The 28,000-nt window shown below is 59.7% G+C and overlaps 3 protein-coding genes across 9 annotated transcripts; 1 reads left to right on the top strand and 2 right to left on the bottom strand.

Annotated features, from left to right (window-relative positions):
• Positions 1-29: 29 nt before the first annotated feature.
• On the bottom strand, positions 30-12,676 carry STRN4 (striatin 4). Its single transcript, XM_074219190.1, has 18 exons — positions 12,407-12,676; positions 8,839-8,942; positions 7,251-7,324; positions 7,056-7,134; positions 6,527-6,706; positions 5,974-6,115; positions 5,315-5,465; positions 4,668-4,781; positions 4,327-4,442; positions 3,418-3,593; positions 3,264-3,311; positions 2,832-2,953; positions 2,452-2,622; positions 2,125-2,265; positions 1,695-1,793; positions 1,487-1,573; positions 1,039-1,268; positions 30-833 (listed from the first exon to the last, which is right to left on the bottom strand). Exons 1-17 carry the CDS (start codon positions 12,659-12,661, stop codon positions 1,099-1,101), a joined length of 2,229 nt encoding a protein of 742 aa, XP_074075291.1. The 5' UTR covers positions 12,662-12,676; the 3' UTR covers positions 30-833; positions 1,039-1,098.
• FKRP (fukutin related protein) lies at positions 12,106-21,592 on the top strand. Of its 7 annotated transcripts, none has more exons than XM_074219194.1 (5): positions 12,106-12,338; positions 14,089-14,136; positions 14,271-14,425; positions 14,755-14,893; positions 15,842-21,592. In XM_074219194.1, exon 5 carries the CDS (start codon positions 15,886-15,888, stop codon positions 17,374-17,376), a length of 1,491 nt encoding a protein of 496 aa, XP_074075295.1. In that variant the 5' UTR covers positions 12,106-12,338; positions 14,089-14,136; positions 14,271-14,425; positions 14,755-14,893; positions 15,842-15,885; the 3' UTR covers positions 17,377-21,592. The 7 variants fall into 7 exon arrangements, with proteins under 7 accessions (XP_074075295.1, XP_074075294.1, XP_074075297.1 ...); XM_074219193.1 differs by having other exon boundaries at positions 14,086-14,136; XM_074219192.1 differs by lacking the exon at positions 12,106-12,338 and adding an exon at positions 13,031-13,576 and having other exon boundaries at positions 14,086-14,136.
• On the bottom strand, positions 17,769-27,201 carry SLC1A5 (solute carrier family 1 member 5). The gene is made up of 8 exons (XM_074219191.1): positions 26,176-27,201; positions 21,889-21,931; positions 21,733-21,795; positions 20,182-20,348; positions 19,784-20,017; positions 19,218-19,412; positions 18,778-18,912; positions 17,769-18,609 (listed from the first exon to the last, which is right to left on the bottom strand). Exons 1-8 carry the CDS (start codon positions 26,676-26,678, stop codon positions 18,369-18,371), a joined length of 1,581 nt encoding a protein of 526 aa, XP_074075292.1. The 5' UTR covers positions 26,679-27,201; the 3' UTR covers positions 17,769-18,368.
• Positions 27,202-28,000: the final 799 nt, after the last annotated feature.

The raw sequence follows: 28,000 nt of genomic DNA, 5'->3' as shown, positions 1-28,000 counted from the left end.
CGGGAGCCCCCCAACTCCAAACACGAGCGTCTTATTCCAAAGGTTTTATTGAGGCAGGTTGTCACATACAGGGGGTGATCAGAGGGGGCGGGGCCGGGGGGCTGGGGGGGCCGGGGGGCGGGCGGGGGGCGGCTGAGGTGAGAAATAAATATACAAAGAAAAGCTCCGGAGCCCTGACTGGGGGGCCGGACCGACGGCTATCACACAGTGATAACGGGGGGCTGGGCTTCCGGTGAAAAGTGTATGGATTTATACAGAATATACAGTGTGGACGGGGTGGGGGGCCGAGGGATTCCACACCCCGCCCTCAAGCCCCCCTGCCGCCCCCCACCTGGGCAGTCCCCCCATGGTGGGGAGAAGTGTGTTTCTCAGGGGCAGCACAGGCCCGAGGGTGGTAACCCAGGAGGGGGGTCCTGGCCCCCAACCCTCGGTCCAGAAGCATCCTCACCCACGTGTCCCCCTGCCCGGGCTCCTCGGGTCCTTCTCCGCTGCCCCAAAATAAGGGTCAGTGAGGCGGATGGAGGGGTCTAAGGCAGCGGGGGGCTGCACCCCCCAGCACGACGGCTTCCCCGGCCCAGCCCTGTGCCTGAGGCTCCAAGGTGGATGGAGAGCCCCACACGGGGAGGGGAGGGAGAAGAGAAACAGATTCCTGAAGCGGGGGAGGCATCGGGTCCCCAAGGCCAATGAGGGGCTCCCATCTTCTTCCCCACCCCCAGAGAGAGCCGGGAAAGTGACAGGAGAAGGCCGGCCCCACAGGCCGCTAGCACCACCAGGGTGGGGAGCTGAGGCGTCGTGCTCCCCCAGACCAGGCGCGGAGTGGAGAAAGTCACCGGCTGGAAAACAGGAGACCCGTGGTTGGGCAGAGCTCCCCACAAATAACCTCCCACCACCCCTGCCAGTCAGACCCATGCCATTCCAACCACAGGAATGCCAAGCTGCCCCTCCCCACCCCCACCCTCGGCCCTCCCCCAGTCATACTGGCGGGGACCTGAAGCGGGGAGAAGGCCCGTCTGGTCACACACAAAGCTGGCCACTCACCTTGGACAGCCGCCTGCCCCGCCCCACCCTTCCTCGGGACGAGGGGGAGGCGGCGGGACGTCATACAAACACCTTGGCCAGGGCATCGGCCCCGGCGCTGGCGATGAGTGCCTTGCTGGGGTGGCAGGCCACGGCGTGAATGGCTTCCTCGTGCTTCTTCCGATGTGCGGTGATCTCCTGCACGCACGTCTTATTGTCCAGGCTCCAGAGGCGGAGGGAGCAGTCGTGGCCTTGGCGGGAGGAGTCACCCGGCTGAGTCTCAGCCATGGGGGGGGCCCACAGCCACCAGACCCACAGGACCCAATGCTGGGGAACATCGGCCCCTTGAAAAATTGGGGCCAGAGCAAGGGGCCACCTGCTGGGCTCCTCTTCCTCCCTAATCCTCCCAGCCTGCCAGCCTCCTGCCCCACCTCAAGCGGCACCCTGTCCTGCCCTCTCCCAGACTCACTTCCGGACATCAGGAACACACCATTTGGGTCCACAGCCAGGCAGGTCACCGCATCCAGGTGGGCAACCATAGAATGCACAGATTTCCCTGTGTGGGTGAGAGCAGGTACAACTTTGAGGTGGCTCCCCTGAGAACGTCCCCCTCAGGGGGGAACGTACCTCCCTCAGGGTCTGGCCAGGAGGGGGGAGCATATGCCATATGTTCCTACCTGTCCGATTGTCCAGAAACCGGATGCCTCTGTCATCGTGGGCAGTAATGGTGAGGGGCTGGTTGGGGTGGCTCACCACCTGGTTGATCTGGGAGGGACCTGCCAGGAAGGGGAGGAGGTGTGAAGTGCACAAAAGCCCAGGCCCAGACACGGTCACTTGCGAGGTCTCCGCTTTTCCCAGCCCACTGGCCATCTGGGCCCTCGACAAGGAACTACCGTCAGGACAGTGGGCATGGCTTGTGGCCTGCTTCAGCTCCCCCCCCTCGTTAATGGGGATGAGAATCCTCCCCTCCTTATAATGAAATGGTCAAGCAGGTGGGATCTCGTCCTGGATCCAGTTTGCCCTCCCAGAGTCCCTTTCAGCTGCCATCTGCCCCTCCCCCGTCCAGGGCCCCACCTCCCCTTTCCTGCCTCCAGGGCCTCTGCTCACCACCGCTCCCTCGGGACTCCAGTGTGAGCAGGGCACTGCCAGTCTCTAGGTTGTAGAGGACCGTGTCACCTGAGCGGAAGGAAGCAACGGCCTGGGCTGGCTCTGTGCTGGTGAAGGCCACGGAGGTAGGGATCCCATGTTCTGTCCAGGGCGAGAGGGGGAGAAAGATTGCACTGCCTCCTGCCTCCCCTGGACTGAGAGCCCCAACTTCGACCCCAAGCTCAGTCCCTGAGAACTGGACTGCGGCAGGAGCCCTTCCCCTCCAGGGCACCTCGAGTCCAGGTCTAGCTCCCCAGGGGTCTCCCCCCCACCTTCCAGCCCACTCACCACCAGCCGTGTGGAAAGTGCACAGGCAAGTGGGGCTGTTGCCACTAGGGTCCCAGATACGAATGGTGCCATCTGCAGAACAGGAGGCCAGACGGTGCGAAGTGGGGCTGAAGGCGAGGCCCCACACGGCGTCCCCGTGGCCCTCCAGAACACTGCTCAGCACACCAGGATCTAGGCCCAACCCACAGTAGAATTCCCACCTGTCAGAGGGGCCCAAGGCCGGATTCCCCTCACCAAGGAGGGGTCCCCTAGCCCCACTGCCCACAGCACAGCCCCAACACTTTAGCCTAGTCTCTGAGCCTCCAAACTGCCTCCCCCAGGTGGGTCCCCAGGAAGGGGCCTCCCAAGGTGGGGAAGAGAGCCCGGGGGTCCACACTCACCATAGCCATCATAAGGGTCCATGTTGAGGTCTGGGATTCTCCAGCAGTGGATGCGGGCATCTGCCCCACCACTGTAGCAGTGTTCACTGTGGCTCCCCATGGCCACTGCCAACACCGGGCCCCTAGAGAGGGGAAGGAGGGGGCAGGGCAGCAGGGACTCAACACAGGCCAACCAGCATTCCTCCTCCAAGTCCCCCCACCCTGGCCCCTAGTGACACAGTCTCATTCTAGTCCAGGGTGGCCCTGGCCATGGCACTTCCCTGGAACTCGGGGGCCATGAGCCAACTTCTCAGAATAATGACAACAATCCTAATAATGATGCAAGCAGGTGGGCAGTGACTTGGCCAGGGTCTGATTTCAGGCCCAGTGATCTGGGCACTGCCTCCCCCCCCCAACAGTGACCTCACACTAAACCTCCTGCCCTTTGCCCACCTGTGAGCCCGGAAGGCATGGATAGGCTCCACATCCAGAGCAGCATTCCTGCACAGAAAAGAGGACAGGGAAGCAGGGGTCAGCAAACAATGCCCAGGGTCCCCCCATCCCCCTTCCAGGGTCTCCCCATCCCCTTGTCAGGGCCCCCACACACTTCTTGGCCGTCACAGTCTTCTGCAGGTTCCAAAGCTTCAGGGTGCCGTCTTCAGAGGCCGTGAGCAAGGCCGACTCACTGTGATGAAAGGCCAGTGAGCGGATGCCATCATAGTGGGAGCGGAGGGTGAATTTGGGGTTCCAGGTCTTCTTGAAGGCATCTTTGCTGTCAGAGAGCTGGGGGGAAGGGAAGACAAGGCATCTCTCTTCATTGCCCCTGCACACTCCCCTCTTCCAGCCCTCCAAGGGGGTGCCCAATAACTGCAAAGACATCTAGGACTCTCTGAGCCACTCAACTTCCTCGACCTGGCTGGGCCGAGGGGATCCCCCAATCTCAGAGGTCATCCAGTCTGGCCCCCTCCTGGAGGAAGGAGAAAGACATAAGGGTCCTTCACCTTTCCTGAGTCCCTCTTCAGAAGCTTTTAAAAGGAAGCCACACCCCTGAATATACATATATTTGGTAGGAGAGAGAGGCTGGGGCTGGAAGTGCAGTAGCTGCCCCCAGTCTTGGGGAGACAGACTTTGACCGGCTGCTCCAGATAGACATGTGGGGGCCAGACACCCCATGGGCTATAGTCCAAATACAGCTCAGACTTCCCCCAAACTCAATTGATCCAGTAGCCTCAGCTTCCCATCAAGACCTTTCCAAGGCAAATTGATGGACCTGAGGATCTCTGCCCGGCTTCTTCCAGAAGTCTCCAGAAACAGGGAGCTGGCTTCTTAGGAAATCACCCCACTGTACTTGGGGACCCACAGCCAGGCTAAATGACTGGTCCCAGGCCCCCACCTCCCTGTTACCTGCCTGCAGCTGAGAATCACCCTCCTCCCCCAGTCTAAGCTTCCTCTCAACACTGTCCATTCTGGGCTGCCCCTTTCCAGCCTCCCTTCCTCCCACCCTCTCTAGACTCACGTCACAGCTGAGGTCATTGTCGTTGCTGACGGTGAGGTCTGCCAAGTCCCCCAGGCTCACCTCTCCTCCCCCAATTGTGTCCATGATGAAGACCTCAGAGGAGAAGCCCAGGGAGCCTGAAAGCAGAGCCAGCTCATGGGGCGGGGGGGAGCCCTGGATTCTGAGCCAACCCCCAGCAAGTGCCTCTGATCCCTGGAAGCCCTCCAATGACAAGGCGCTCACCACTATCCCAGACACAAAATCAGCTTGCTGGAAGGCACTACTAAGAGCCTAAATCCTCCTAATGAGCTGAAATCCACCCCCCCCCACCAAGACCCTCCCCAGGTGCCGGGGATCCTCACCATCATGGGGTCGAGGCTGTGGTGTGCCAGGGGGTGGCCCGGTCCCTTTTGGGGGCAGCCCATCAACATCCCGAAGATCGGCCAGCATGCCCTGCAGCTTCACCCGCCGACTCTCTGACCAGGGGGAAAGGAAAAGCACCAAGGGGGTGAGCTGCTTGGTTCCCTCAGGGGTTCCCCACTCCAGGGAAGAGGCAGGAGCATGGGCTCATCTACCCCCCGAGGAGCATAACCATCAGTGGAGGTCAGAGGCAGAGCAGGGGGGCAAGGACCAAGCAAGAAGCAAGGGAGCAGGGAGCTTGGGGACCTGAAAGACAACTGGCCCTCCCCAGCCCCAGCCCATCCTCAGCTTCTTCCGGCTCTCAGGCTTTTCTTAGCTCTCGGAAAGGCCTAGACCTCGGCTCTCTCCCTCTCCTCGAGGCTTCCTCCCCCTCCCCGAGGCTTCCTCCCCTCCCCCCCCAGGGCAGAGGTCAAGCCTGCAGGCTTCCTCATGGCCTGCAGAGGGAGGTCCTTTCAGGAAGCCTGCCCGCCGGTCCATCGGAGGAAGACCAGCCCAGGGCAGGAAGCAGCTGCAGGTTGGGATGAGGAGATGGTGCCAGGCCGGGCTTGCATCCTCTGGGGAGATGGGTGTATGCCCCACCTCCGCTTACCCAGTTCAATGCCGTCCCCACTGCGGCGAGCTTCAGCAGACCCATCCCCGTCCTCCCCGGAGCCCAGAAAGTCAAACTCATTGATGGCGTCTTCAGAGTCTTCGTCATCCTCCTCCTCGTCCATCTCTGGTACCAGAGGCTTAGATGATAACTGAGGGAACAGAAGTCAGGAAATTGGGGACAGAGTTCTGGCAGCCCCAGACCCCCAGCCCACCCCTATCAGCCAGGGATGTGCCACCTCAATGCCCCCTCCTGAGTCTATCCAAGCCCCTCTGGTCTCAGCCCCCCACCCAGGCCTCAGCTACCCTTGCTCTGCCTCAAATGCACCAACCACCAGTGCTACAAGACCAGAATAAAGGCCCCTCCGCCCCTCCTAGTTCAGGCTTCCAGGCCCTTGAAGAAGAAGCCAGAAGCCAGGAAGACCACCTCATCTGCTCAAGCTCACAAAGCTAGTCAGCAGAAAAGCCAAGACATGAATCCAGGGCTCTGCCCCAATGGCTCCTCCTTGACTCTCATCATTCCTGCTCTATCCCCCCTCTCCACACAGAGACTGCTGTTTCCCCCTCTCTCCTCCACCCACAAACTGCTATCCCCTACTTCTCTCTCATCACCTCCTGCATCTTCTGTTTCCCTCCAAAGAAACTGCAGCCCCCCCGAACCTTGACACGCTGCTTCTTGGGCTGCAAGCTCTCCAGCTCCTCCTCCTCATCACTGTCTTCATCCTCACAATTCTGCAGGAACGGAATCTTCTCCAACACGGAGCTGCTCAGCCTCTCTGCACCTTCCTTCCCTGCTGCATTCCTGCCCAAGAGATCCAGAGTTTCAGACTCAGGTTTCACCCAATGTCCCCCAATTGAGGCATAGGGGGACCTGAAGCCTGACTGCTAAATCCCTGATGGACATGTCCCAGGAGGAGACCTGGGGAGGCTGCGGGCCAACATTCCCAGCAGAGAGGCATCTTGCCCTGACTCGGCTGGCAGCCCGATGTGTGAGCAGAGGACAGTCTCTCCAAGAGTTCAATCCCCACCTGTAACATAGCCAAGCACACCCATGGAAACAGAAAACCTGCAAATCAAATGAGGCGCAGCCCATGCCTGCCACATAATAGGGTCTATTGGTCATCAGGGAAGCCACAGGATTCTGGGCTACCACATGGGAAGGGGCAGACCCAGGCCAAAATCAAGACCACAGGGTCAGGATGGCAGCCTTCACCTCTTGATCTGCTCCTCAATCTGCTTCGCCAGTACTGACTCCCCTGTGGGCAGCCCCCCAGGGCCGCTGTCGCCGGGCTCGGCTGCGCCATTCAGCTCCACAGAGCGGCCGAGCAGGGAGCGCACACGCTTTGAACGCATGTCCAAGATAGTGTCCGTGTAGCCCACTTCTTCCAAGTACCTTTGAGAAAGAAGGGAAGGAAGGTGGTTGGGGAAACCTGGAAGGCTCTTGACCTATGGCACTGTCAAATAAGGGAAGATGAGCCTTTCCCAGGATGCTCCTCCTGCAAACCAGAGGCTCTCTCAGCAAAGTGGGAGCTCAAGGGCAAAACCCCGACTCCTCTCTCCCCCCCAGAGTCAGCTCTCCTTTATGCTCAAAAGGCAGGCTCAGAGTATGATCTTTTGGCTTTCAGAGCAGGGTCAACCCCAGAGTTCATAGGGAGTTGTGGGAAACCCTCTAGATTTATCATCAAAGATCCCCCTCTGCAACCTCCAGAGGTCTTGTGCCCTGTGCCCCCAGTGACACTTACTGCCGCAGCAGCTGCCGACCTTCCTTCCACACCAGCTGGCTGCTCTCCAAGGAGACTGGCTCCACAGGCCCATTGGGGACTGACCAGAGAAAGACAGAAACTAAGGTGGTGGCCCCTGATAGCAGCCAGGCCTCCCAGAGGGGGCAGGGATCTGGGGAGGAGCCCCCGGGTTCCCCCCAACCTCCATCCACACACCTTGTTCCAGCACATCCGATTTCTTCTCTCCTTGGTTGGATTCAGTCCCAAACTTCAGTTTGTGATACTTGGCTCTGCAAGAAAAGGAGGCCATCAGCGAGGGCCCTGGCCAGCCACAGAATCCATTTCACATAGACTGACTTGCTTTCCTCTCTCATATGTCAAATATCAAGATAACCCCCCAAAACAAAAGCCTTTGGGAGGCTCCTCATCATTTTAAAGAAAGCCAAGGGGTCCTGACACCCAAAAGTTGGAGACCTGCTGGACTAATTCAGACTTGAGAGCCGGGAGGGACCTTGGAGAGTGGCAGGAAGGTAGTCAGCAGCAAAGACCCCAGGTGAGTGTGTGTCTGAGACCCTGGGCTTGACCCCCAGATGGGATGGTGTCTGGGTGACCCTGGACAAGTTCTAAAATCAAATAACAATGTCCAGTCCAGATAAGGGGTTTTAATCCAAGGAGCCATGGACTCATGTTAAGGGAAAAAACCTTCCATCTTCTTTCACTCTATCATTTCAGACACTTTCAGCCACAATCCACCCTGGGCTGCTTCAGACTGACTGCCCAAGGGAAGCAGGACCAAAAGGAGGTCAAGAGAATCCAGCTCCACCTTTGAGGTCACCCAGGACTTTGCCCTGCTGCCATCTGGGCAGGCGACAATGGCAGACCAACAGGTGGCTGGGTGGAAAAGAGGACGCCAGCCTGGCCGGCAAGGTGCCTTGGCTAGAATCTGGCTCCTCTACACAACGAGGTCTCAAAAGCCCCGCAACCTCCTGTTGGTAACACTGGTGGCCCTGCCTGGTAAGGATGCCCTCAGAGAGCCACAGGCACCATCTTCACAGAGGGCAAGGGCTGCCAAAGGCAGAGTGAAGAGCAGTGCTTGGAATTGTGGAGAAACTCACTTCAGGTCAACGTGAAGAAAATCTCCCTGACAACCAGAGGTCCACAAGTGCTATGCCAGGCTCCCCTCCCCGGAGACTGGGCGACCACTTTGAAGAAGTTAATGATGTCACAGAATTGGAAGAGGTTCAAACAGTCACCTGGACTCTAAAGGTGAGGAAATGGAACTACGCAGCCTCCCAAGGGGAGATGGCTGGCCAGAGCCAGAGTCAGGATTTGCAGCTGGAACCCCTGCCCCCCGAATATATGACTTCAACAGCCTGTCCTGGGCAAGGCAGCTCGCCTCTGTGGCCCTTGAACTGTCCCTGCAGCTTTAGAGTGACCATCCTCTAGGCACCTGTGCTCAAGTCACTTCTATTTCTTGTTCCCATATTTCCATGTTGTTTTGTGACATTCTAGTTGCTTCGTGCTTCAATGTTTGGACTCCCCAAGCGGCTGCAGAGCCCTCTGGTAACATGGACTTCTAGTGTCTGCTCTCCGTGGGGCCTTGGCCACAGTTGTATACTCAAGACAGGTCTCCACATTTCTCCAAGCAAGCCTTGCCAGCCAGCAGGCCCACATAGCCCAGGAAGCCCCAGGCAGCCTCCTGGCAAAGCCAGCCCAAGAGCTGAACCACATGCCTTTACTGCGCTAAGGTTCTGCCCAAGAGCCCCTGGGGTGGGGGGCAGCAAGGAGGGGACAGCTCACCTACCGTTCTTGCTTCAGTGCAAACTCTAACATTTTGATCCGCCGCACCAAGTCCGTCTTCAGGTTCTCCTGTCCCTTCCTTTCTCCTTGGAGAAAAGCCACCTGGGCCTGAGAGGAAAAAGAAGGAAAATAGGGAGGTCCAGGTCAGGGGGCAGGAGATAGAACAAAGTCCTTCATAATCAGAGCTCCAGTCTTCTCCAATGAGAAGGACCATGGCCTTCCCCCCACAAACAAGGGTCCAGGAGGCCAGGAAGCCCTCAGTCACCAGCCTGTCTGCAGACACCTCTAGCAACATTGAGCAGAGCCCATAGGACATTATCAACTAAAGATGCTCCAGGGGAGGCTAAAGGAGAGGACCCCACCTTGGGAGGGGCTCCACCACGGCCTCCAGCCTCAGGCCCTGAGCCCACCTCTCTCCCACTGTCACACTCTTCTGCTATTTCTCCTCCTTAGTTTAGGAGGGGACACCCAGGCAGAGGCACTACTTCCCCCCTCCCCAGCACCCTAACCTCACATTCATGTGGCTACTTCAAATTGTCAAATTCATGTGTCCCCATCCCCCCACTTGGGCCCCCCACACACACACACACTCCAGCTCACACTTCCAAGGCTTCTATTCTAGCATGGCCTTAAATACCTTTCATGATTTGCCTTGAAGCAACTGCTTTTCAACCCAAACTCAGTATCCACACCCCCAAACTTCCCCTTCAAGGAGCTTCCTAGTCTTCTCCAGACCTCAATTTTCCCACCTGTAAAACTACTGGCTCGAACCTGACATCTTTCTAAAGCTTCTTAGAACAGTAACGTGTAGCCCTCCCTGACTCAAGCCCCCAGCTTCCGAGGGTCTGCACCACTCACAGGACCACAGTGGGCAAGTAGGAAGAAAGTTTCTCTGTAGATCTGACTCTATGAGATCAATCTCAGTTCTCAAAAGGGTCAATGAGCTCTGCCAGCCAACCCCTGAGCCCTGAGCTGAGGGGATAAGGAGGAATATGGCAAGGAAAATGGGCAATGGGAAGAAAGAGAGAAGCTCATCCCTACCCGGGGATGCCACACACACACACACACACACGCACACACCACCCCCCTGCAGGGTCCCAGTTTTCCAGAACACATCCCCACACTCCCACCCACCCAGTCAGAGCTGAGAAATCTCTCCCCCTTCCCATCCGCTGTTCCTCTCTCTCTCCTTCCTATATGAGACACAACCAGCTGGTTAGTGACTAAGCAAGGCTGGTCCTCGGGCGCAGGGTGAATGAAGCCTGCTATCTCTTCATTCACAGCAAAATGTGGTCACCACCCTCCTCATGCCCTGGGTCTCCCCAGCACCCAGAAGGGAAGTGGCCTCCTTCCTTCAGACTCTTACAGTCTTTTTCTCCCAAACATGATGGTGCACTTCTCTGGCCTGGGTCTGACAGACCCTTCTCAGAGGCAGTGCTCTCTCACCTGGAAGGCAGGATTTCTTTCCTTCCCTACTGGCTAACATGTAGTAGGTGCTTAATGTTTGATTGTTCCTCAATCCCATTCAGTGGGATTCAGAGATTAACTGAGGAACTGAATGTTCCTGGCCACAAGGCCAGGGAGTGCCTGGCTGGGGCTCCTGAGTCCAGGACTCTTACCCCATCACTTTGACTTTCAGATGCCAAGACATCTGCCCTTCTTGGAGAGGCTCTCTCCAGCAGTTGGGTCTGAAGCCCCAGGAAGGGCCTCAGTGCTCACGGGATACCTAGAAGAGTCCATGTGGCCCTTGGGGCTGCCAGTCCCAGAGGGGCCTGAGACAGAGGAGCTCTGGATTCAGATTCTACCAGGGCCTCTCCTATTATCTACTGCAGACAAGGCATGACACTGGCAGCCATCTATTCCCTTGAGCTTTTGGGCTCTCTAGCTAGCTCGCCCACCTCCCTTTAGAGGCTCAGGGAGGGCTAGGAACCTTGACATCTTCTCATCTCCTCCAGGTGGCCCTGGGTGGATCTCAATCTCCCCCTCTAGGCGACGGACCCCTGGACTCACAAGTGACCCTGGTTCTGTACCTTGGGCTAAGCTGAGCCAACTCTCAGGCCTCCACCCCGATCTAGAAGCACCTGTACATGAGCAGCATCCTGGGGAAAGCCTCCTGTGGAGGCATGGGAGGAACTCCACGTAGGAAATGGGGCCTTGGGTGAGTGTTCCCATTCCCTGGGGGCTCCCCAATCACGGCTGGAAAGAAGCTTGGCAGGGATTCCCAGCCCTGTCCCGTGTGACCTGGAGGAAGTCATGGAACCCCTCAGCCTCACTTTCCTGGTCTTCACAAGCTACAAGCCCACAGGGGACTGCCTGAAGCACCAGACAGATGCCAGCCACCTGAGGGGCAGGGGACTCTTGCTCAGCCCCTGGGGGGCACAGCGACCAAGACCCCCAGCACTTCTTGCTCTGCCACATTCGCTGTGGCCGCTCCTCAGTAAAGAGCAAGGGGCCCCAGGCTCCAGCCCCAGCTCTGCCTGGGGGGTGAGCTCCCCTCCTTTCCAGGGGAGTCAGAGCCCTGTGGCAGACCAAGAAAGGGGGGAGAGGGGCTGCACAGAAGTGACCCCACCACCAGCAGGAACAGGGCGCAGAAGATCCTTCGGCCTGAGACAAGCTGCTCCGGGCAGGTGCCCCCAAAGGTGAGGCCCCAACAAAGTCCATCAGCGGCATGGTGTAAGTGGCTCCGAATGGCTTCAGTCAGGGAGGGTTACCCGTTACTGTTCTAAGCGGCTTTAGAAAGACGCCAGGCTGGAGCCAGCAGGAATAAAAGTTTTTGACAATAATCTTGAAAAGTCCCAAAAGGATGAATTCTGTTGGGGGGGGGGGCAGAACTTTTTCTCACCTAAAAATAGTAAGTTGTTTACACAACTGTTGGGGCTAAAATACTAAGCGGCCTGTCGGGCTGGCACGTCCCGTCCCGTTCCCAGTAAGGGGGTGGCACAGAGCATTCCATGCAGTCTCTCTCCAGCCCCCCAATTTTGCCCACGTTGCCTCCCCCAGAGCAGAAGCGCATTCATGGAGGTGCTGTCAGCCCAGAGCCCCCCGCCCATGCTGGGGTGCCCACGCGCCCCGTTCTGGGTTCCTTCTGTCGGCAATGCCCGCTCAGCCCCCCGGGGGGCCCACACCGAGCCACGCCTTCGAGACTGTCGGGTGCCCCCTCCCCCTTTAGAGATGAGGAAACTGAGGCCCAAAGGGGGGCCTGCCCGGGGCCACGGACGCCCCGCCCCCCGTGCCCACGCGGGGTGACCCCGCGCCCCCTCACCGGCAGCCGGTGGCGGAACTGGGGACCCCGATCTGGGGCGGCCCACCCCGGAGGGCCCGGCCGCCCGCTCCGCCCCCACCACGGCGGGGGTCCCCGCCTTGCCCCCCCCTCCCGTGGGCGCAGGAGCCCCGCCGGGGGTCGCTCCCCGCTCCCCCTCCCCTCGGCGCTCCCTCCCGCGGGGGGGCGGCGGCCATTGCTCTCCAAGATGGCGGCGGCGGCGGCGGCGGCGGCGGCGGCGGCGGGTGAGGGGCCCGCGGGCCGGGGCGGGGGGCGGAGCGGGCGGAGCGGGCGGGGGGCGGCGGCGGCTCACCTGCAGCTCGGCCCGCTCGGCCTCCCAGCGCGCCTTCTCCGCCTCGAAGCGCGCCCACTCGTGCTGGATGAAGTGCAGGATGCCGGGCAGGCTCAGCGGCTCCGGGCCGGCCCCGGGGCTGCCCCCGCCGCCGCCGCCGCCGCCGCCCTTGGCGGGGCCGGGAGCTGGCGGGCGGCAGGCGGGGGCGGCGGCGGCGGCGGCGGCGGCGGCGGCTGCGGCGGCGGCGGCGGCGGGGGCCGCTCGCTCCTCCATCATGGAGGCCGGCGGCTGGAGCGCGCGCGCGCCCTCGCGGGCCGCCGCCTGCCCCGCGCGCCTCCCTCGCCCTCGCGGACGGCGGTTGCCCGCGCGCACGCGCGCTCGAGCCCGCGGCGGCGGGGGCGGGGGCGGGGAGGAGGAGCCTCGCGCTGCTGGGGCCGCGCACGCGCGCTTTGGGCCCCCGAGGGAGGCGCGCGGGGCGGCGGCCGCGCGCCGGGAGGGCCGCCCGGGGCCCCGGCCCTCCCCATCCCGCCCTTGTCGCCCCGCCCCTCGCGCCGGTTCCTATAGCGACCGACGGACCCTTGGCCCCCCCCCTCCGCCCCCCCCCCCCGAATCCGAGCCCCGCCTGGGCCCGCCTCCCCGCGCCCCCTCCGTTCCAGCCCCTCCCGAGGCTCCTCCCTCCCTGCCCGCCACGGTCGTTATGGCGACGGCGCACTTCGGCCCCGCCCCCACGCACGCCGGCTGCTATAGCGACAGCGAGCCGCCACTCCACGCCTTGTCCCCGCCCCTCGGGTTGCCATAGCAATCCTGCGGGCCTCCGCGAGCCTCCCCTGCCCCCCCCCACCCGGCCCGCCTGCTTGTCGTGGCAATGACCCGCTTCGAGTCCTCTTCCCCCCCACCCCCTCCGCAATGCCAGGACTCCCGGGGTCCGGATCAGTGGCCAACCGTAACCCGTCATTTTGTCCCCCTAGGCCCTCCTCCCCATTCCCATCGGCCGGTTGCCACGGCAACCACCTTAGAGCCGTTACTATGGGCACCTTAATCTTGCCCCTTCCCAGACAGCTGCTTAGTCCATCCCCAGCTAGGCAGGTTGCTATGGTATCCAGGCCCAGTACCACCTAGACCCCGGTGAGCTAATGCCCAGAGAAAGGGTGATGGCCGCGCCGCTTCCCCTCCCCCCTCAACCACACACAGGTAACAAGCTGGGGAGGAGATTGGGGGGAGGGGGCCCTAATTAGGAATAATGGTTGCTATGGTTACAGGCCATTCTGCTCAGTTTCTTTGAAGGTGTCCAGACCCACCCAGAGACGGGATGCTGGGCTTGGGTTTGCACTTGGGAGGAGGGGAGCAGGTTGCTATGGTTACTGGACATCAGGCTCCCTCTTCTGCACTCACCCCTCTCCTAAATCTAGACAGATAGAGGAGAAAGGCGTTCCAAGTTACCAGTGGTTACTCCACCCCTTCTAAGGGGAGGCCAAGTCTTTTCCCTCCCCCATTCACTGGCCCTCCTTGAGAAAGGCAGAAAACCAGCCCTGCCCCTTCCTAGGGGACAGCTCCACCATTCACTGGAGTATACTATGCAAACCCGAAGGGGGGCCATGTCAAAGCTGCAGAGCTGCGCTCTTTGGTGAGATGCCAGTCCCCTGAAAGGGGTCCCAAAGTTGCATCTGATTCAGGCTTCTTCTCTCTCCCTAACCCCTCAGCAGGAAAAGCCATCAGCCTTGGGGATTTCTATACACCTCTCTCCTAAAAAGGTAAGCTCCAGGGCCCCCTTCCTTGGGGGGGGGGGCTTTGAGATGGCCTACTGGGTTGGAATAGGAACTGGGGTGAACTGGGATGTGGGCTGGGTTACTCCCCTTCCACCCACATGCCAACGCTCATTTCTCAGAAATCTAGACCATCAGAGAACCAGAACATCCCTTTAACAGATGGGGAAACTGAGGCCCAGAGAAAGGAAGGGACTCTCCCAGGGTCAGAGCTAGGATGGCAAGCAGGGCCTTGGAGATGACATCCAATATCCCTTCTCAACCCAGCAGTATACTGGTACGGTAGCGATCTGTCTGTCTTGTCTCCCCTCCTAGAGAGGAGGCCTGGGACTATGCCTTACCTCTCTCACTTTTCTTCCTCCCCCCACCCCCATCTCCATCTTCCTGAACCCAGCCCAGGGTCACATTCCCAATAGGGCAAACCTTTGAATGGTAGGTTCACAAAAGGGAGGCTGCTACCCACTGCCCATGCCACTTTGCCCAGAATCCTCCCCCTCCTATGCGTCAGTCTCATTGGTAAAATAACCCAGGTTGAACTCAGTGATCCTGGGATGCCGTCTCTAGGGCCAGAGGGGACCCCCAAACCTAGCTTTCTTCCTTTTACAGCTGAGGAATCTGAGGAGCCACAGGAGGACCATTGGGTCAGCAGGGAGATTTGAACTCAGACCCAGTAGTCAGTGAGCTTGCCACCACACTGTGCTGCCTTCTTCTACAAGGCCTTTCAATGCCTATGTACTGTGACTAGGTAGGCGTGATAGAATTAAAGGTCTGGAAAGGAAGCTGTTGAGTTTGCTGAGGGCATGTTTGAGGGGGGCCAGTGAAGGGAAAGGTGGTAGAAGAAAGACAGGAAATGGAAACCTTCCTGGAGCTAGCTCAGCCTGCCAGGACCAGTCTGGGCAGGGCTAGAGGAGAGCCTGAGTTGGCAGCAACGGGACAGATCCTCCTTTTAGCTCATCTTTATTGAGTCTGTCCTGCCCAACTGTGGTGGAGACAGGAGCCCCTCAAAATCGCACGCCAGGCCCTGCGTAGGAACAGAGGTTTGCCCTGCATCATCCAGAACTTGAACTGTGGCTCAGAACTGGTCTCTGTCCCTGGGATCCATGGATGGGCACCAATCAACCTCTTAGAGCCTAAGACCAGGGAGCTAGATGTTGACCCCCAAGGCCCCTTGAGGGGAGCCTGGGTTCTTCCAGGGCCAAGAGAGAAAGAGGAAGGGGGCAGGAGTCAGTCTGGCTGGAGGCTTGGCTTCCCCCACATCCCACTGAGAGGAGGACTGAGGCCCTAGTCTGTGGGACCCAAAGCAGAGACAGAATCAGGTTTCCCAACTCTGGGACAGGTTAAGCAGAAATGCTCAAGCTGGTCACCACCAGAAGGAAGAGTCCAGTGGAACAGGGAGCCCAGTTTAGTGCTAACAGGATTTTCACTGAATTTGAAGGCAGATAATCCAGTTTTATTGCCTGGAGAATCATGACCTCTTGGCCCTCTTAAACCTCAGTTTTCTTCTTTGTAAAATGAGGGGTTTGGACTAGTTGAGCTTTTATGGTCCTCTCTTCAAGACAAGACGTGGAAGGGTGGAAGTGAAGGTGATTCCGGAGGGAAGAAAGGGAGTGGGGGGGGGGCATAAAGGTCTGAGGAAGCGTCCAAGGGACTCCAGCCTCATGGCTCCTTGCCTTTCCCCACCTCCCAAATCTAGAGGCTGCCAAGGATCCCCTGGACAGCCCCATTTTGGAAATCCAGATGCGTCTTACCCGTTGCCAGGTCGCACTGGCGGCCGCTATTACCGTCAACCTCCTCGTCTTCTATGTGTTGCGGCTGCAGCAGCAGCGTCGGCGGGGAGGTCGGGCCCGGCCTCCCCGACTCCCTTACTCAGCCCCAGACTCTCGGGTCACCGTCCTCATCCGGGAGTTTGAAGCCTTTGACAATGCCGTGCCCGAGGTGGTGGCCTCCTTTCTGCACCATGACCCCACCCAGCCCATCGTGGTGGCTGCTGACACTCTCCCCTACCCCCCCCTGGCCCTGCCTGCCGTTCCCAACGTGCGACTGGCCCTGCTCCAGCCTTCCCTAGATCGGCCAGCTGCTGCTTCCCAGCCTGAATCTTATGTGGACACGGAGTTTGTGGCCCTGGTGCCTGACGGGACGAGAGCAGAGTCCCCCGGGCAGCTCCAGCGCATGGTGGAGGAGTTAAAGGCCACCCATGCCCGCTTGGTGGCTGCCCCTGTGGCAACAGCAAACCCCCCACACTGCCTGGCACTAGAGGTGAACCTCCGTGAGTGGACAGCCAGCTACGGCCCTGCTCCAGACCCTCCCTTTTGTGATGCCCTGGACGGAGAGGTCGTGGTGGTGGTCAGGACACGGGATCTCTTCAACCTCTCTGTCCCCCTGGCCCGGCCCATGAGCACCGGCCTCTTCCTTCAGACCTCGGTCCGAGGTTGGTCCGTGCGACTGCTGGACCTGCCTTTTGCCCCTGCCCGGCAGCCTCCCTTGGCCACAGCCCATGCCCGCTGGAAGGCAGAGAAGGAAGGGCGTGCTCGGCGTGATGCACTCCTGCGGACGCTGGGCATGCGCTTGGTCAGTTGGGAGGGTGGGAGGCAGGAGTGGTTCGGCTGTGGCAAGGAGACAACCCGGTGCTTTGACACAGTGGTGGGTGATACCCCTTCCTACCTCTACGAGGGCCGCTGGACACCCCCGTGCTGCCTGCAGGCCCTTCGGGAGACCGCCCGCCACGTCATTGGTGTCCTCGAGGCTGCCCGGGTCCGCTACTGGCTGGAAGGAGGGAGCCTGCTGGGAGCGGTACGGCACGGTGACATCATCCCTTGGGACTACGATGTTGACCTGGGCATCTACCTCGAGGACGTGGCCAACTGTGAGCAGCTGAGGGGGGCTGAGCTTGGCTCGGTGGTAGACGAGCGAGGCTTCGTGTGGGAGAAGGCTGTGGAGGGAGACTTCTTCCGGGTCCAGTACAGTGAGACCAACCACCTCCATGTTGACCTGTGGCCCTTCTACCCCCGCAATGGTGTCATGACCAAGGACACGTGGCTCGACCACCGCCAGGACGTGGAGTTCCCTGAGCACTTCCTCCATCCGCTGGTGCCGCTCCAGTTTGCAGGCTTCTTGGCCCAGGCACCCAACAACTACCGCCGCTTCTTGGAGCTCAAGTTCGGGCCGGGGGCCATCGAGAACCCAGAGTACCCCAACCCAGCCCTCAAGAGCCTTGCAGGCAGCGGATGATCCTGAGGGGTCAGTGCCTGCCCACCAGGAACCCCCTCTCCCAAGAGGCCAGACCAGCTCCTAGTCCTACATGGAGAGGAGCAAGGCTGTCCAGTAATGTGGGGGTCCTGGGGAGGGGAATTCGGCAAGGGTAGCAATAAAAGACCCCCTGCTTTGGGGCTGGCCCAGACCGTCTGGTGTGTGGTTCACCAATCCCTTCAACCACTAGGGGGCACTTTCCCCCAACTATTGAAGTGGGGGGCAGCTGGGAAGAGGGGAACTTTGTGGCCAGGATCTCAGAATCTTCCTCCCTCCCACCCCAAGGTCAGGAGGGCTTGGTCTTCCCTCCCTCCCCCACCAGTTCCAAAGGGCTCCATCCTTTGACCCATGTCCCCAAAAGAGTACACGCCCTGTGAGGTTTACACGTATTTATTGCCTTGGACCACACCCCCTCCCCAACCTAACAGGGAACAGGCTGGGCCAACTGGCCAGGAGTAGTTTGGGGGCTCCCCTCTCCCCAGCTCTGAGATGCTGCTGTCACTCTGGCTCAGTCGGCCCAAGAACAGGCCAAGGTGATGTGTCCTGAGGACGGGGCACCAGACACGCATCATCAGCCCGAAGAGGGGACAGAGGTAGGTGGGAGAAGATCCCAAAGAACTTTGGTCAGCAAAGGGACTGAAGAGTCCAGTTCAGGGTCCCCAAGTGGTCTCTGCCAGGCCAGCCCTCCTTCTGGATCCCAGAAGCCACTTCCAAAACACCAGCAGTCAGGGTTTCAAAGGGGACACTTCCCACCCCAGGAGATGATGGGGGAGAGGCCATGGCTTGGAACCCATCATCTCCTGCAGTAGTCAAGTGCTTCTGTAGCCCAGAGAAGCAAGGCTCATGCCCCTAGGGCACTGGAGTATGGGAAAGGGGCCTCCTTCCAAAAAGGATCGTCTCCCAATCTTTGTGGAGCCCGACAAAGAGTCCAAGGCCTCTTAAGTTTCCTCTGGGGTAGAGCTCGGGCAGCAGCTCTACATGACAGACTCCTTCTCACAGGTGTGGGCATTCCCAGCAGGGTCACCGAACTTGACTGACTTGAGAATGAGAGGATCGGCCTCAGGGGACACGGGCACCATGGAGGCAGCGTCTTTGACCTCTGCCAGCTCGGGCCCCAGACTCCCCAGACCTGTCTCATGATGGTCCACGTAGCACTGAAGCAGGCCAGCTCCAAAGGCATCCCCTTCCACATTGATGACCGTGCAGAAGCGGTCCCTGTGAGTAGAGGAGAGAGCTAAGAGGCGGCGGGATGAGAGCCAGCAGGAAGCTGAGTTGAATTCCCCAGGGTTTGCTCCCACCAATTCAGGAAAACCTGCCCCAAGCACATTAACACCTTCAACCTGTGAATTTTGAGGTAGGAGAAAGGAAACCCAGAGCACTCACACCAGCCAATCCACAGCCAGGATGAAGGAGATGTCTTTGGTGGGCAAACTGATGGCTTCCAGGATGATGGCCAGGGTCAGCACGCCACCAGCAGGAATGCCCGCTGCACCCACACTTGAGGCTGTGGCGGTGATGCTGCAAAAGGGAAGGAGTTCATAGGTCAGAGGCAACTCCTTACCCTACCCTATCCCAGGTTGACCCCCCCCATCCCAGCCCTCTGTCCCAAGTCAACTCCCCATCCTTCTGTTCTGAATCAACTCCCCCATCCCATCTATCTCAAGCCTTCAAGGTCTCCCTCACCGTCCCTGCCCCCATTTGGAATCATTCCAATGTACCTCCATTTGCTCTGATCCACGTTGGCTCCACTCTCCACATTCACTCTGTTCATTCCCACCCCCAACCCCATGCTGGGTGCCCGGCCTCCCCACCTCCCTGCTCACAGGATCGTGATGACTTGGATGAATTTGAGAGGCACGTTGTTTAGCTGGGCAATGAAGACAGCAGCCACACACTGGAAGAGGGCAGCGCCATCCATGTTTACTGTGGCCCCAATGGGAAGGATGAACCGGCTGATGTGTTTGGAAACCCCATTTTTCTCCTCTACGCACTCCATCATCAGTGGGAGTGTGGCTGAGCTGGAGATAATTAAGGACATCGGGGTGTGACTGGATTCTGCTCCAAGATGCTCCCTCAGGGACTAAAGATGTCTTGTCCCATTCCTTCATTTTAGGAGGGAGGGGCCTAAGGGCTCCAAAGATGTGAACCACGAAAATTCAGATGAAATACTAGATACTAGGCTGAGATAAAGGGTGAATGGGAAGACTGACTCAAGGGAATGGGAAGACTGGACTCAAGGGTTCCAGAGTGTCCAAGAACATGTTAAGCCAACAAACGGGAGGCCTGGGTCATGCCCCATTCCTTGGAGATAAGGAAGCCAGACCAGCCTCTCAGAGACCCTTCCTATTCCAAAGGTGGCTCCTGGACAGCTCCCTGGGCAGGTACCCACCTGGAAGAGGTCCCAAAGGCAGTGGCCAAGGCTGGCACAATGCCCCACAGGAAGTGGTAAGGGTTCTTGCGAGTGATGACCAAGTAGATGAGGGGCAGCACCAGCAGTCCATGAATGATATGTCCCAGGACACAGCAACAGACATATTTGCCCAGACTGGCAAAGAGCTGGCCCACATCTTCCATCTCCACAATCTTGCCCGCAATCAGGAACATAATGCCCACGGGAGCATACCTGCAAGGCAGAAGAAGCCTTGGCCTTGACCTCAGCTCTCCAAGCTGGCTCTCAGGCCACCCACTCACCCACCCTCTTGGCCTCAGAATTTCCAAATGAGCAACACCTCTCTCCTAGCCTCCAACCTGAGGAAGGTCCAGAAAGCCCACTCCCTGAAGACCTACCACATGATCCAGGACACCATGATCATCGTGGCCTCATTGAAAGAGTTGAAGAAGCGGATGAGCAGCTCCCCTTCGGCCCCCATCTTACGGAGGGCAACCCCCAGCACCATGGCAAATACCACTAGACCCAAGATGTTCATTCCCTCCACTTCCCTCCCAATGGGTTCCTAGGACAGGGAGGAAATATTTGTCAGGAAAAGTCAAGACAAAACAAAGATTTATGTTGCCTATTGTGTGTAGAAGTTCAAATAACAGCTTATATTTGTAGAGTGCTTTTTGGAAATTATTTCATCGCATCCTCCAAACAACCCTATGAAGAAGATACTATTACCATTGCCATTTCACAGATAAACTGAATTTCAGGTAAGCTTAATGACTTGCCCAGGGTCACAGATCTAGTAAAAGACTAGGGCAGCATTCAAATCCAAGTCTTTATCAGCCATCTACCCTAAAACCCACGATCAAGGTTTCACTACAGGATAACTCCATTAGAGAGAAAAAAAAATGAAGCTCTCCAGGAGATCCATAGGGGTGTGTCTAAGAAACCACCTTGGAGAAGGTGATATTCTAGTTGCCTTTTGAAGGATGAGTGGAAATTTTAACTGTGGTTCAGTGGAAGGAACAGCAACTCTGAAGTGTGATCTTCCAGAATCCCAAAATCCTTAGCCACAAAATGAGGGCTTGGGCTCAATATGGCCCCTCTGGCAGCTTCATATTCCAAATCTTGGAAATAGGTCAAGAGAAGCAAAGAATGCATCTGGAGAAAGATTCAGGCAAAGAAACCTGAGATGAGCATACTAGTCCAGTTTGGCTAGAAAGGAGCAATGTTAAATCATGTTGAATTGTAGAACATCTTGAATGTCACCGATAGAAGGTGACTTGGTTGGCAATAGAGGCTGAATCAGATCCATACACAAGAGACAATCTTCTAGCTTGGGTCAAAGGAAGGATTTGGAGAAGGCTCGAAGGCCCTGCCCATGGTGGTTTGGACAGAACAAGTCAACAACCAATGCCAAGTTTCCACCATCCAAGTGGCTGGATTGGCCAAAGCTTGTGGAAGTGATTTAACCTGGATCCTTGCTGGCCACTGCTCAGCGGGTGCCCCCAGCTTTCTGCTGCCTCCTAGTGGCTCCCTGGCCTCTACCCTTCCCTGGACTGCTTGGCCTTCCATTTACGATTCAAAGGGTCAGAAGAGAAAGTTTGGTTCTTTTTCTTCAACTCCCCCTCCAAACAATCCTTTTCTCAATTGCTTTGCTCTGCTTTGCTCACAATTACTGGTAAGCCCAGTCCAAGACCAACTGGGTGAGAAGAAAGTGAAAAGAACTAGAAAAGTCAGATGAAGGGGAGGGTGGAGGAAAAAAAGGAAGGAAGAGGGAAAGAGGGAGAAAGGAGAGAGAGGGAGGACAGGATGTAGAGGGATGGGAAGGAAGAGGGAGGAGGAAAGGGGGGACAGGAAGGAGGAGGGTAAGAAGGGAGAGAGAAGGGACAGGAAGGAAAGGGGTGGGAAGGAAGAAGGAAAAAGGTAGCCTTCCAGAACCCGCCAAAAATTACCTTCACTGTGGTCACATTGGTCTCATTCAGCTTGTTCTCACTCAGCTCATACTCGGTGGAATACTGAGGTGAAAGGAATTAGGGAGAAAAGGATTATTTCCTAAGGTTTGCTATAAGCCCTCCTTTCCAATCACTCAACCCTTTAGTAAGACTTACAGAGCGGAAGGCCGCTGATACCAGGTTATCAGGAAAGATATTCCTATAAAAACACAAGACATTAATTCACACCCCTGTCCAACATGACTCTAGGTCCTTCCAGCCCCCCCAATCAAGTCTCTGCCCAGTCACCTAGTTATGGGTTGGTTGGGGCAGGGGACCTTGGTGGCCCTTTAATACCAGGGGAAGGGAAGTGGGAAGGGCCAGAAGAGAAGAGAGGACAAGCAGTTCTTTCTGGCCTTGGAATTAGAAGATGGAAGGAGGGCAGAGTTCTCAGAGGGATCATGCTCAGATCTAGTCCTTTCAGCCCAAGAGATGTATCAGTCTGTTTAAAGGGAGGGAAGGCCTGTCTCCAAGACAGGGTGGAGGAGGCCAGCCTGGATCCCTTGGTCCTCCCCACCAGCTGGCATTGCTACACCATGAAGCTGGGCAGACTGTGGATACTGAGGAGGGAAACTTGGGGTGTGGGGCCGAGAGCAGGCAGGGAGGGATCAGGGTGGTGGCAGAAGCAGGAACCTTTCTGGAGGGAGGGAAGCACATGATTTCAAATCTGAGGATCTGGATTCAAGTAGAGCTTCTGCTGCTCCCTGTGAGCCTTCAACTACCCCCACCCCACCCCCTCTGGGCCTCCTGCAAGCTTCTGATTAGTTGTAACTTGGCAGGAAAGGGAAACATCCCCCCTGCCCCAGGCACACACACTTCAGCAGTAGATAAAAGCCAGGCCCCGAGGACGAGAGGAAGTGTCCTCGGCCCACCAGGCTTCACGTCTCCTGGTAAGCTATCCTGCCCCACACTCAAGTCTGCGGGAGAAAAGCCACCTTTCTTCCAGTAGACATCTGTGGGTCTATGTGATACATGGACATTAAATACATACAAGACCTGCCTTGTGCACAGACTTGTTTCTGTAACTCATCAGAGACCGTCACACAGCAGCTGCATTTCCCTGTGACACACTTGGACAGATGGCTAGGCCAGATACAAAGGTTGGGGGGGACCCAAGCACTCTTTCACCCCGTGGTTGATCCTCCCTCTTAAGCACCTGCTCCTGGACAGATGGTCACCCAGGCAGACATTGCAGAGGTTGCAAATGTTCATCATCCCTTGGGGGGGGGGGATTGTGTCAATCGGTGAAGTTGTTTGGAAAAGCAAAGGGGATGTGAGACCCAAGACAGAGGCTGTGTGTGAGTTTGTGTGTGTGATAACAGTGTGTGAGACAGAAAGACAAGTGTGTGTGTATGAGAGAAATTGTGTGTGTGACAGTATGAAAGAGACAATGTGTGTGAGATACAGAGAAACTGTGTGTGTGAGAGGGAGAGCCAGACAGATGACTGTGAGAGAAACTTTGTTGTGAGAAAGGGAGACAAGACTCTGCGCGTGTGTGTGTGTGTAAGAGAGAGACATATATGTGTGAGAGATGGAGACAGAATGTGTATGTGTGAAAGAGATACAGAAACTCTGTGGGGGAGGGGAAGAGAAATGTGTTGGAATGAGTAAGTCCCTGCCACATTCAAGTGTCTATGTGTCTGGGTATGGATCCTCTGTCTGTTTGAGAACAGAGTATGTGTATGGAGTTAAAAAGGGTCTTGGGCACTGGCCCGTGAATGTGAAGTCAGTGAAGCTTCACTACCTGCACTGGCTTCTCCTCCTTCCTCACCAGGTTAAGGCTTATCAGAGGCTGGCAGCAGGTCCCCCTCGGCCTCCAAGATTATCTCCCTGTCCTGCCACAGGTGGGAGGGGAGGAAGCAGCCCTCCCTAATGGGCCCATCCCCCTGACACGCCTAACAGTGCAAAGTCAACACAGCCCCTGTAAACACAGTCCCAGAAGCCCAGAGAACTCAGGGTCCGGCCCTAGTCCCAAAAGTTCAACTATAGATGAAGGAAAGGGGATAAGCATTTATATTTCTAAATATTTTGCAGATAGAATCTCATTTGATCCTCATGATGAAAGATGCAAAGTAGGTGCTGTAACTATACCTATGCCAAGGCAGCCCAGGCAAATGGGGGTTTGGTAAGTGACTTGCCCAGGGTCCCACAATTAGTAAGCGTCTCTGGGTACAGCAGTTCGCCTCCCCACCTGGCAGAGGAAACCAGTCAAGGAGAGAGTGCCCTGGCACTGGGAAATAGCCCTAGCCCTGCAGTCCACAGGCCTAGTGACTGTGGTCAAGCCACTGGGGCTGCTCATCTCTCAGATGGAGGTTGGAAAGCCATTTCTGCTCTTCCTAAGTCATAGAGACACCTCAAGGTGTCTGGGGCTTGTAGCCCTGGTCGGCTCAGGTTCAGCCAATGACTCTCAGCCCTGAGGTGCCAGTCAATCCATCATCTCACAGAACCTCGGCCTCCCTCTCTGTGCAAATGAACTGTGCCCCCTGAAGGGTCCCCCCGAAATGGAACCTTTCACTTCGCCCATTGAGGTCCTGAGAGGTTAAGTGAATTAATTGCTCATGATCTCAGATTGTTCCAAACATTCCAGTTCCCTAAACAGAAATATTGAATCATCTACGCGGGGGTGGGGACGGTAGAAGGAACATATCTGGACACAGCTGTCCACCCAAAAGCCAGATCCTCAGCCGGGAATGGGCATGGCTTTTCAGTGGAAAGCTGAGGGTAGGGAGGGGAGGGTCAGCTGAGGTGGGAGTAGGTCGGCTGGGCAGGTTCCCCAGAAGCTGGGCTAGGCGGGACTCAAGAGGAACACGTTTACCCCTATACAGGAAAAAGTTTCAGCCTCCCCAGAGGTTTCTTGGGTGGGGAGCCTCTCCTCCCCATCCAAACCCACCCGAGGGAGGGCAGAATCTGAGAGAGAAAAGCCCTGGCCCCCTCCCCATCCAAACCCACCCGAGGGAGGGCAGAATCTGAGAGAGAAAAGCCCTGGCCCCCTCTGCACCCAAACCCATCCGAGGGAGGGCAGGATCAGAGAGAGAGGAGACCCGGGCCCCTCCACACCCAAACCCACCCGAGGGAGGGCAGGATCAGAGAGAGGAGACCCGGGCCCCTCCCCACCCAAACCCACCCGAGGGAGGGCAGGATCAGAGAGAGGAGACCCGGGCCCCTCCCCACCCAAACCCACCCGAGGGAGGGCAGGATCAGATAGGAGAGACCCGGGCCCCTCCCCACCCAAACCCACCCGAGGGAGGGCAGGATCAGAGAGAGGAGACCCGGGCCCCTCCCCACCCAAACCCACCCGAGGGAGGGCAGGACCAGAGAGGAGAGCCCCGGCCCCCTCCCCATCCAAACCCACCCGAGGGAGGGCAGGATCAGAGAGAAAAGCCCTGGCTCCCTCCCCATCCAAACCCACCCGAGGGAGGGCAGGATCAGAGAGAGGAGACCCGGGCCCCTCCACACCCAAACCCACCCGAGGGAGGGCAGGATTAGAGAGAGGAGACCCGGGCCCCTCTGCACCCAAACCCACCCGAGGGAGGGCAGGACCAGAGAGAGAGGAGCCCCGGCCCCCTCCCCACCCAAACCCACCCGAGGGAGGGCAGGATCAGAGAGAGGAGACCCGGGCCCCTCCCCACCCAAACCCACCCGAGGGAGGGCAGGATTAGAGAGAGGAGACCCGGGCCCCTCCGCACCCAAACCCACCCGAGGGAGGGCAGGATCAGAGAGAGAGGAGCCCCGGCCCCCTCCCCACCCAAACCCACCCGAGGGAGGGCAGGACCAGAGAGAGAGGAGCCCCGGCCCCCTCCGCACCCAAACCCACCCGAGGGAGGGCAGGACCAGAGAGGAGCCCCGGGCCCCCTCCGCACCCAAACCCACCCGAGGGAGGGCAGGACCAGAGAGGAGCCCCGGCCCCCTCCGCACCCAAACCCACCCGAGGGAGGGCAGGACCAGAGAGGAGCCCCGGCCCCCTCCGCACCCAAACCCACCCGAGGGAGGGCAGGACCAGAGAGGAGCCCCGGCCCCCTCCGCACCCAAACCCACCCGAGGGAGGGCAGGACCAGAGAGGAGCCCCGGCCCCCTCCGCACCCAAACCCACCCGAGGGAGGGCAGGACCAGAGAGGAGCCCCGGCCCCCTCCGCACCCAAACCCACCCGAGGGAGGGCAGGACCAGAGAGGAGCCCCGGCCCCCTCCGCACCCAAACCCACCCGAGGGAGGGCAGGACCAGAGAGGAGCCCCGGCCCCCTCCGCACCCAAACCCACCCGAGGGAGGGCAGGACCAGAGAGAGAGGAGCCCCGGCCCCCTCCGCACCCAAACCCACCCGAGGGAGGGCAGGACCAGAGAGGAGCCCCGGGCCCCGCGCATCCCGGGCGCCCACGTGGCAGCGGCGGCCGGGCCGGGCGGGCGCTACCTGAAGAGGTCCAGGAAGGAGTCCAGCACCTCCTTGGGCGGCGGCAGGCGCGCGGCGGCGGCGGCGGGCGCGGCGGTGCCCAGGCCCGGGCGCAGCGCGAAGGCCAGGCCGAGGCCGAGCGCCGAGGCCAGCAGCGTGGTGAGCAGGAAGAAGAGCAGCGCCCAGCCGCCCATGCGGCCCAGCGAGGCCGGGTCCAGGCTGGCGGCGCCGCCCACCAGGCTGCACACCACCAGCGGCAGGATGACGAGGCGCAGCAGGCGCAGCAGCAGCTCGCCCGGGAAGGCGAAGGCGGCCCGCTGCGGCGGCTCCAGGCGCGGCGCCCAGCGCGCCACGGCCAGGCCGCCCGCCGCGCCCGCCGCCACGCCGCCCAGCGTCAGCAGCACCAGCAGGTTGGCGCGCAGGCACCGCCGGCCGCCCGCGCCGCCCGGGGCAGCCTCGGCGCCCGCCGCCGCGCCGTTGGCCGCGCCGCGCTTGGGGCTGCCCGGCCCGGCCTCCGCCGCCATCCCGGCCCCGGGCCTCGGGGCTCCTCCGGGGCCGCCGGGCGCGACGGCGGGCGGCCGGGCTCCTTCCCGCGGACCGTTAGCGGCCGCCGGGCACCTCGGGGCGGGGGGCGGGGGGCGGGGGGCGGGGGGCGGCCTGCGACGGGGGGGGGGGGCTCCCGGCAGCTCGGAGCGCGCGGCGGCGGCGGCAGCGGCGGGAGCGGGAGGCGGCGTCCCCGAGCCAGTGAGCCCGGCTGCCGGAAGCCCGGAGACTACACCCGGGCGGCGGGGCCGCCCCCACCCGCGGGGGGGGGACCCCGAGCCCCGGGGGCGCTGATTGGCCGAGTCTGGCTTCGGGGAGGGGGAGGGGAGGGCCGAGGAAGGCAAGGCGCGGGGCGGGGCTTCGGCGGGGGCTCGGCGGGGGAGGGGCCGGGGCCGGAGCGGGGCGCCTTCCCGCCGAGACCCCCCTGCGCACGTGGGAGCGGCGCATCCGGGAGAGGGGCCCCGGCGGATGTTGGGGGGAGGGACCTCGGGGAGCCTCGGGGGATGTTGGGGGAAAGGGACCTCGGGGAGCCTCGGGGGATGTTGGGGGGAGGGACCTCGGGGGATGTTGGGGGGAGGGACCTCGGGGAGCCTCGGGGGATGTTGGGGGGAAGGGACCTCGGGGGATGTTGGGGGGAGGGACCTCGGGGGATGTTGGGGGAAGGGACCTCGGGGGATGTTGGGGGGAGGGACCTCGGGGGATGTTGGGGGGAGGGACCTCGGGGAGCCTCGGGGGATGTTGGGGGGAAGGGACCTCGGGGGATGTTGGGGGAAGGGACCTCGGGGGATGTTGGGGGAAGGGACCTCGGGGTATGTTGGGGGGAGGGACCTCGGGGGATGTTGGGGGAAGGGACCTCGGGGGATGTTGGGGGGAGGGACCTCGGGGGATGTTGGGGGGAGGGACCTCGGGGGATGTTGGGGGGAGGGACCTCGGGGGAGGGGGGGAGGGACCTCGGGGAGCCTCGGGGGATGTTGGGGGGAAGGGACCTCGGGGATGTTGGGGGGAGGGACCTCGGGGAGCCTCGGGGGATGTTGGGGGAAGGGACCTCGGGGAGCCTCGGGGGATGTTGGGGGAAGGGACCTCGGGGGATGTTGGGGGGAGGGACCTCGGGGAGCCTCGGGGTATGTTGGGGGCAGGGACCTCGGGGAGCCTCGGGGTATGTTGGGGGCAGGGACCTCGGGGAGCCTCAGGGGATGTTGGGGGAAAGGGACCTCGGGGAGCCTCGGGGGTTGGGGGCAGGGATCGGGGAGCCTCGGGGGATGTTGGGGGGGGGAGGGACCTCGGGGAGCCTCGGGGGATGTTG

Source organism: Macrotis lagotis, chromosome 1, assembly GCF_037893015.1.
Source record: "Macrotis lagotis isolate mMagLag1 chromosome 1, bilby.v1.9.chrom.fasta, whole genome shotgun sequence".
Classification (NCBI taxonomy): domain Eukaryota; kingdom Metazoa; phylum Chordata; class Mammalia; order Peramelemorphia; family Peramelidae; genus Macrotis; species Macrotis lagotis.
The sequence above is the reverse complement of the archived record's forward strand: the minus strand, read 5'-3'. Positions and strand labels throughout refer to the sequence as shown.